The 9,746-nt window shown below is 40.3% G+C and overlaps 1 protein-coding gene across 1 annotated transcript in view; it reads left to right on the plus strand.

The window, feature by feature from the left end:
* phc2b (polyhomeotic homolog 2b (Drosophila)) overlaps positions 1 to 9,746 on the plus strand; it is a 44,621-nt gene that overhangs the window by 20,794 nt on the left and 14,081 nt on the right. The window contains exons 6-8 of the mRNA XM_005729737.2: positions 622 to 744; positions 1,016 to 1,310; positions 9,328 to 9,632. Of these exons, the coding sequence (XP_005729794.1) occupies positions 622 to 744; positions 1,016 to 1,310; positions 9,328 to 9,632 (723 nt within the window). The remainder of the gene's footprint in view (positions 1 to 621; positions 745 to 1,015; positions 1,311 to 9,327; positions 9,633 to 9,746) is intronic.

Genomic DNA, 9,746 nt, shown 5'->3' on the forward strand with positions numbered 1-9,746 from the left:
GTCTGTGATGATTGCGGCAGGAAGCAAACTGCATGTCAGTTTAGTCATGGACTTTATTTCGAGTACAGTTTCCTGGTGCTACATTTACTCGTATCAGTGTCCCAAAATATTTTCTTTAGTTTCCTGTTTTGTCTTATCATACACCCGAGGTTAAAAACTAACTGAATATACACATGCAGCACCCCATGATTAAATGATCTTCTGTCTTGTTAAGTTTTTGTAAATACTTTTGTAAATAGTGTGTTTTAACATTTATTGGGAGCCTGTGGCCCTTATTCAGTGTCATGTCCAAGGTACTGAGTCATATTTTCTAAAGCAGTATGGATGCTTCTGGCACAGCTTTACCTACACCTATTTCATAGGTGCATGTTTGGCCTCTGGCTTTCATCAGGTCAAAATGGTTATGGCCATTATTCAACACCATGCCCTGGGTACTGAGCCAGTTTTCACAGGTAGTTAGATACTGATTTGGTGATATAAGTCTTTGTCATCATTAAAATTGCAGTTTCACTAGTTGGTGGGGGAATATGATCAGTAATAACACAGGAGAGTAATTTTAGTTTACAGTTTGCTTCTCCTATGTTAGTTCCCCCTTTTTTTAATGTGTGCCATACTTTCCAGGCCCAGGTACAGGTAGCGAGGAGCCTGGGTCGTGCTGTTCCTCTGTCCCCACAGCTCATCTTTACCCCAGCTGCCACTGTGACGGCTGTGCAGTCAGACAGCTCTACGCAGGCCTCCTCACAGGTAATATTGCTGGAACGTATATTATCACTAATAATAAAAGAGCAGTCTTTTATCTCGTCTTAACATCTTTTCCAGCTCCCTCTCGTAAATATAACTTTATACATTTTACACATATGTAGCAAAGCAGTAATCCATAAAAATAAACATTAAACTTACGAGCTTTAAATGAATTTCCAGCATTTTACAAATAAAATTCTTATGAACATAGTCAAAAAATCCACAGCTTAAGCCATTTGTGAATCTTGTCTCTCTTTTTGTATTTTGTCTTAAGAATCAGGTACAGAATCTGGCCATCCGTGGCCAGCAGGGGGCGACAACATCCTCCTCTCAGACTCAGATGCCACAGGCTCTCAGTCTGAAGCAGGCCCCTGTGCCTATCCAGCCTGCGTCACTGATCAAAAACCCAAGTCAAGGTACCCAGGCCTCAGCAGGGGGGAAGACCAGCTCCTTAGACAGTCCCTCTGAAGGAGGGAAGAAGGGGGACAGTGCAGCAGTCACAGAAGTCCGAGCTATAAACATGAGCCGCAGTGTCACCGCTGTGAATGCTCAGCCTCTGCTTGCTCCAGGTAAGAGAAGTTTGCATATCCACAACATTAAATCCCATCCATTAAAGAAATGTCTCTCACACAAGTGAGAGAAAAAAATAATAATGATGGATATTGGTGATGCAAATAACAAACCCAAAACAAATGGTTGGTTAACAGGTTGTTTTGTTTGATCTTTAAAAGTACAGGAAGTAATACTTTTCTTGTTTTACTTACTGCTGTCACTCTTTTTAATCAAGAAGATTGTCTGCAGCTCAACCAATATTTATTGATACATGCAGCCTTAATGTGTTTAAAACCTAATGCTTTGTGCGCTTGCCAAATTGTTTGCAACACAAAGTCTTAAAAAACAGCAATAAACTCTGTGTAAGATATCAAGATGTGCTTACTAGATCTTGTTGAATATGAGTGTTGGTATTAAATGGCAGCATTGTGGTTCAATTGATGGCACCATTTCCTCACAGCAAGAGTGTCCTGGGTTGAAACCTTGACAGGGCCCTACTGTGTGGAGTTTTGTCTGGGTCCACTTAATACAAGTTAAAACTTGTGGCTCCACAGTGTAGTTGTTAAAACACATTTAACATGTGGAAGTTCAAGGCCAGGAGAAGGAGGGCTATGTCAGGGAGGGCATCTGGCATTAAACTCTCTTCTAAAGGCAGTGGTGACACTGCCATACACTCTAGACAATCTAACCAACATGTGCAAGCAACACTGTAGCATAACAGATTACATTTTAATGTCCCTAATCATGTATTGTAGCAACTTAAAAGCAGTCTTATAAACCAATGTTTGTCAGGTCACTGCTTTGATTCTGACTAAATTATATCAGCAGCCCGACTGGATTGCCATGAAATTATGCAGAGCAGAAATTGGTGGTCACAAGAGCATGAATCCTAGTGTCTCCACTGAGTTTCCTCTTCTGTGTTTCTTCAATCAAATTGTCTTATAGCCAGTAAAATCTTTAATCTTAGTGTATTTTAAATGCTGTTTCTGAGCACATCTTAGATAAAACTTCTTGTGCTGCTCATGCTATGTGTTCTGAATGCACCAATGTTTTCCTCTGAAAACATGTGGTCCACAGAGCATGTAAGCTCTAAAACTGCAGCGAAGTTATGGTTTCATTTTTGTGGACAGAAAAAGGAAACTGACAAACTGTTTGCCGGCGGCTGCATGCTTCTGTTATGTATCAGATGTACATTTCAAACCTCAAGAAAGATTTTGGCTTTGTGACAGCTGTCTTATATACATATACAGAGCTGTGCTCTAGTGTTTATAGTGAGATTAGATGAAAAGACATTTCACACATGGATGTTTGAAAGCTTTTTCTTGGCTGTTGCCATGACTTGTCGAGGCCTGCTTCACAAATCCATTCACTCACTAAATGGGTGAAACCAGCTCTATTAGAGACAGCGTGTTGGTTTTGTGTCTGGAACAGTCTAGCTGCTTTGTGAATTAGAAGCTGTGAAAGGCACACTGCCATGCAAGAGTGTTTTTAAACCACTTATTGTGTAATTGAAAGTCAGCAGCTGTTTTTTTTTTAGTTTTTTTTTTTTAATGTTTTTTTCTCCCCTTTTTAGCGTGAATGGTTGTGAATGTTCTAGCAGCAGAAGCTGATTACGTCAAATTAAGTCCCATTTGTTTGCATGATAAGTAACCTTTAGATGCATTTTAAAGAGGGTCCTCATAGGAAATCACATCTTGCGAAATAATTTGTCTGTCTGTGCATGTGCCATATTTATGTCTGTATGACTGCATGGCTGTAACACTCTTTACATTTATGGTTGGTGTTGTGTGTGTGTGTGTGTGTGTGTGTGTCTGTGTGTGTGTGCGCACTTGGGCTTGTGTGTTTGTGAAGAGAGGGGGAGGTGGGGATTATCTGTGCACGTCGGTGCACAACTGTGTCTTGCTTTGTTTCAGTAATAGATTCGCATAAAATGAAAGGGAGGATGGAAGCTGAAAATCTGGCAGCATGCTGTCTGGGGGGAAAAAATTACCATGGGTTGCCATAGCAGCAGCCCACGAGGGACAGGTGTGCACATGAGATGCTGGGGAGTTATTACTCTGTGGATCAGGAAGAGAAGAGGCAGCGTGGCTGGCTGATGGGATTCGGATTAGGATAAAAGCTTGGATTCAACTTGACTGTGGCTGGGTCAAGATGCACTTTGCTTTAGAGGGTAAAATTGGTAATAGAAGGGAGCAGCCATTACTTTTAGCTGCAGGAAACCAGAGATTTTGCTCCATGTTGTTGGTGGGTAATTTCACCCCCTGAGGATGGTTTTGGTTCATGAAAGATTGTAGAGGTAATTGCTACGTAGCATTTTATGTAATTGATCAGCAATTTTAGTGATTTTAGTCTTAATAAAATTATGACACTTAACTGTTGCATTTCAAAAGTAGCTCATTGCTATTACGCACCAGGAAAATTTAGATATGAACTCAGCTAGTGGTTTTGCACAGTCCACATTCATGATATCAATTATTAATAGTTTCACTTGGCAAATGAACCACCTATAACGTTGCAATGTTACTAACTTTGTTGCTAGTTACTACACAGACATTGACTGATATTAGACGTTTAGCCCAAATTCACCTAACAAAATGGGTGGTGAATTTATGCAGGAGGCTTGCAGACTTTAGAAGTGTTTAGAAGTGTAATATGGTAATTATGGTTTTTGCACAAGTAAAAGGAATAATTACATCAATAACCTTGCTTTAATTATTTTTTTATGTTTCAAAAAAGAATACAGTACATACAATATTGCATATTTGCAGTGATTTTTGTTTTAAACAGGACACTCCCGGCCAAACAAGTGGTGAAAAATATCCATCATAATTTCAGATTGATAAATGGATTCATAAGTAGTAGAGCAGGGTAATATGACCAAAAATATTTATCACGATATACATTTGAAAATTTGTGATAACGATATAATTGACACTAGACAAAATACTTTACAACTCCACAACTTTATTAGTGCAAAAAAAAAAAATCAATGTGTTTTCACTTAAACAAGCAGCTGTTTTTTAAGTTATATAAAAATTTAACAGTGCAAATGCAAATTCCTTGCTGACAGTTTAACCAAAAGGCATTTCCAGTGGAAATTGGCCGACATATCCTCAGCATAACCATGTATAATATACACAAAACTTAAAAAGAGGTTATACACACACAATACGGTAATATTATGTTGAAGCACAGTACGTATCACTCCGCGAGGCTCCTGACTACGATAGCCGTAATGCTCCGACAATCCATCAAGCGTTGCGGGTTCGTAGCTTAGCAAAGTCATACTAAATCATTTGACAGATTTTCGAGCGCCGTGCACATAAAATCGTTTCGAGGTCAGTAAACACAACCAGAATTCATACATAAGGCTCACAGGATTATAAGGGGCACTGTCGATTTTCAGAAAAATCAAAGGATTGATTTTAAGTGTGCCGTATTTTCCAAAAAACACAGTAATAACGACGGCCCGCTAGCATGCTCTACCAAAAATAGTGCTTTGTTGTGTATCTGATGGATGAAAGCTAAACCAGTTCCACACCACTGAAGTTGCAGCATTTTTACAAACCAATTCTGGTTCATCTGTTTCATTCAACGATCTGCTTTCGCCCTTCTCATTCTGCGTCGCCGCCATGTGCGTATGTAAACAAAGGCACTGCGCATGCGCGTTTGACCCATATTCTATCGCGATATTTCATTTTCTTATCGTTGCCCAACATTATACCGGTATTACCGTGAACGGTATAATATGGCTCAGCCCTAATAAGTAGGGTTAATAATTCATGTGAAGGATGCCTTACAGCCTCCCAAAGTGAAAAAGAAAGAGATAATAGATGCAGTTAAATGGTTGGTGTGCGCAGCATGTGTTAGTATGTATTACCCAAACATAAACTTTAGGTTACACAAGCTTAGCAGCTTGCCCTGGTCCTCTATGGTCTTCATTCCGGGCTTTCACCCATTTTGCTCTTGTGGAGATAGTCCACCTGTCAGCTGTATCTCACAGTCAGACAAACTCCAGGTTTTGAGTCCTCTTCCTGCTCTGGAGGGCCACTCCAACCAGAACCTGCAGCAGGCCGGAAAAGAGTTTCATGTGTGACAAAGACTAAAAGATGCAGTTGGAATAGATCCACTCACAAAAGTGTCAGCTCATTTGTGCCAATTATAGTCACAAAGTATATATTGTATTACTCTATAATTCATTTAACAAAACGGACGTGCACCTCCCATCAAAAGACTCCTATTCGTGTACCCTTGTTATCACCACAAATAGAATCTTAAGAAAAAACAAACACCTGACGTGTCTCATTTCTACCAAATCTGTGTTAAATCTAACTCAGCACAGAACAAATTGATTAATTGTGGTTACGTTGAGAGTTTGTCAGATTCACATTCATGGGAATTGAGGAGGAAGCAAATGTTAGGCCGTCTGGCTTGATGCAGCAAGTGTATGTCTGTCATCACCTTCTCTCAGCAACAAAGAGCCGGCACCACACTATAAAACCACAGCAGGGAAACCCCATCAGCACTAAAAAACTGGAAAGATGAAAACTTTTTTCTTTTTTTAAGGTGTACTTATGTATAAAACCTTTACTGTACTGTAAGTTTTGAAGCCAGTTGAGAACCAGATTCATGGAGCTAATTTTCCTTGATAAACAATCTTCAATCCTTATTTGGAATTGTATTAAAATTAGGAAAGGTGACTCAAGGTCTACTGTTGCTGTGGTGTTGTTGGTCAATATTTTTCAAGATGGTAAGCCAAAGCAGGAGTCAGTGAAAATGTGGAAACTCTGGGGTTTTCCAGGGCCTGGTGCTGCAAAAGCTGGAAGGAATGCATACTGTCCTCAATTTCAGGACATTGCACGGCAATACACAGAGTAAGAACTCTACAAACATTCACAACATTGGGGGCGGAGGGAGTGGGCTTCCGCATACTGTAGACTATATGATTTGTATGTATATATTGGTGTGGGGTGCCTGAGTAATTCCAGTCCTTAATCTTAAGACCTTGAGGGGGAATAACATTTAAACGAATTTCCAAATCTTCCTCTTCTTTCAAGACCTCTTTCTGTTACTCATTAGAGGCTTGAGAAAGATGTCAGGATTCATGCGAAGGGGCTGATTGTATCTGGTGTGTACTGATTCAGAAATCCCCCTCCTCCTCCCTTACAGAAGGCTGAGAGTCTCTTGATACTGCAAGTTTGACGCAGTTTAACCGCCGCAAGGGAGCTTTCTGCTGCTGTTTGTTCTTTGATCACATTACAATAGAATAATCATTAATAAAATAGGTAAATGTGCACACCATTTGTTAACTATAGAATATGGCAACCAACAAGTTAAAGACAGACATACATGTAGCAGGCTCTGCTACTGTAATTGGTCCTTTCCTGACTGTTTTATATCTTAAGATGGTCAGTTTGTAATGACAGAATTATACTCAGTCTCCAATACCCAACGATCAGTTGAACTCAACAACAACAAGCACTAACTTTGAGTAGCCGCCTTCTTGCTACATTCAAGACTAAGAACAGCAGACTGTGGCTCCCTCATAACTTTGGATGAACATTGTAAAATAGCAGATGCAGCAACAAACTTGCTTTTCTTGACAACTTGTGGTGTTTGGAGGTAGTAGGTTGACTTCACAGCCAGAGCTGTCTTAAAATTATTACACTATTTTGTAACATCAGTGGATGTTACACCACAGTGCTCATACAAACTCATGTTTCTGCTGTGGGAAGATGTCCGATGTTAAAATCAATTCAAAACAATCTCATTTTCTGGTCCATTTACTTGGTATTTACACAGTATGATTTTATGTAGCATGTCTATCATCATCGTCATTCTACCACTTTGTAGAAAATCCAGTTTGAAAAAATATTTGAGTTCAGAACAAATGTTCATGTTATCCAGGAGATTAAGAATCACCACAGTCAGTAGGTTTATTTTTATTTTAGTGCAACCATAAGGCTGCACTAAAACAGGGTTTGTGTCTTTAAAAAAATGGATTTCTATGGAATTTGATGCTCGCAATCATCATGTAGAGCAGGGGTGTCAGACTCATTTTAGCTCATGTGCTGAATACAGCCCAATTTGACCTCACACAGGCCTGACCAGCAAAACCACAGCATAATAACCCATCAAAAAAAACCTAAACTCTCAAACCATTCCCATTCAGCTTTGTCTCAATTGTTTCACATTTGGTGTGTGTTTTTAAAAAGCTACTGTTTTAACTTAAAGAAACGCGTCAGTGTGGCTCCTTGGCTTAACCATCTTTGGGGTGGTTTTGGCCGGCAGTGTGTAATGTCTTTGTCAGCAGGAAGGCTGTAAAAACTGGACATGATTCAGAGCTCTGGCTTGAATGGCAATTAATGATTAGGACACTCTCATGATCTATTCTTGTGCTCCGCTTATCTGTAGTTTTCACACTTTATGAACCCTTACAGGAGGCCTGATCAGATATTTTTGGGAGACTTGTTGGAGAGTTGTTGTAGACTGTTAACTTTGCTTTTCTACACTTATTTATTTTGGCTGTCTCAGACAAGAAGACAGTTGAGTAAACTTTATTTAGTAAATTAAAATTGCTAAAATGGGAATGAGTGGACTTTTGTTTGCCGTGTCCATGACCAACACAAAACTTTACGTTTTTATTCTCTTCTACCACGCAGACTCTTTACATTAAAAATATGCTTTAAATGAAAGGCTTTGGGGCTGTGATGCTTGAGTTGACAAAAAAAGCATGTCTCCACTCATTTCTTTTTCCCACCCATGGGCATAGTTGTTGAGTTGATGGATATAATTTTCCACGGTCTGTTTTTTAAAGTTTGTTTTTTTTAATTCCCTTTAATGGTTAGCATCTAGCTGGCTAAATTTATCCACCCATCCACATCTTATATTTATCCTTCTCTTAACATAATAAATATTAACTGAAGGTTTTCATCGACGCCACAGCTAACCAAATTTTCTGTCAGTGGGTTCCACTGTGTCTCACCATGTGAAAATGAAAACTCTTCTCAGCGGTCCTCGTACCATTAAAGGGACTAATGACATGCAAACTCTGCTGGATAGAAATGTCTATATTTTCCACGGCAGGGTACAGAGTGTGGTTACTGCCTCACAGGGAAACTTGGAAACCAGATGGAGCCTGTCCCACACGAAACAATGCGAAAAGAACAGGGGGGCGGAGGGAGGGGCCGAGGGGGATCTAAGACAAACACTGATGCACTTGGCAGTTTTCCACTCTGGGATTTACTGTGATGTTTATTAACATAACCAGATGCACCTCTAGGTTCACATGGCTTATATAGCAGGACCTGCTGTTTAGTAGTTTTCAGGGATAACTCTTCATTTTGGGGGGGGATTTTTAGTAATCAGATTTTTTTTTTCTTTGTTGATAAAATTCTTAGAAATCAAGGAGGTGTGTGAGATACTGCTACCCACTGACTCGTCCTTAACTCTATACAGGGTGTCATAGATAGTTGGCTCTGCATGTTTCTTCCTGAGGCATTTCTAATATTAGACTAGCCTCAGGCTACTTCCAAAGAACACTCTCCCACTCGCACATGCTCCCACAATACAAGATTGATGTGCTGTGTCTTGGGCTTGGGGGCAAGTTATGAGCTCAGGATGTCCTTTTACCCACAGCAGCACTGACAGGTGGTGACAAGCCATTTTAAAACTATTTGTGAGTAATGGTCTGGCCAACACTGCAACAGTGGGCCTCTCTATGCACCTTTCAACAAGCTCTTAATATTATATCCTGTCAACAAGGGACTTACAGGTGAAGGCGCTGCAAAACAAGCTCTTTTGTGCAGACGTCTACATTTTTCAATGTTTATGAGCCTGAGGCGCAGTTCTCCGGATATCAAGAGTTTGGACAGTTGTCAGCATGCATGAAATAAAGAATGCTCATTGTATGACAATGACTTGCTTTGTAAGGATATTTATGAACAGTTCTTTTTCTTACCAAATAGTTTTACCAAATAATCATAGCTGAAATAAAATCACTTTCAGAAATAAGTGTTTGTGTTCTCGTTCCAGCATACACCCAGATTCAGCCGCATTCTCTGGTTCAGCAACACAAGCAGCAGCAGCAGTTTGTGGTTCAGCAGAGCCAAGGTTCCCAAAGGACGACGGGCCAGCTGCTGCAGACGGCCTCCGTTCAGCCGTCACAGCATCCTGTCCCCGTGCTGCCCAAACCTGCTCCTCACCAGCCTTCTACACCGAGCCAGCAGGCTACCATCTTCCACTCCACTATCAGCCCACATGCCCTTCACTCCTCCCTCAACCATGCCAAAGCTCAGCCTGTCCAGCTCACTGCCATCAACCTACAAATCCAGCCAACGGTACGTACACAAACGCAGATTAATGCCACACACAAAAGAGCTTGAAGACAGGATTTTTCTAGGTTGTGAAAATGCTGCAAGTTTGACACAAATGGGCAGCCTACCCATAAATAA

The sequence above is a fragment of the Pundamilia nyererei genome, unplaced genomic scaffold (genome assembly GCF_000239375.1).
Source record: "Pundamilia nyererei isolate P.nyererei 1_Seehausen unplaced genomic scaffold, PunNye1.0 scaffold00034, whole genome shotgun sequence".
Lineage (NCBI taxonomy): Eukaryota > Metazoa > Chordata > Actinopteri > Cichliformes > Cichlidae > Pundamilia > Pundamilia nyererei.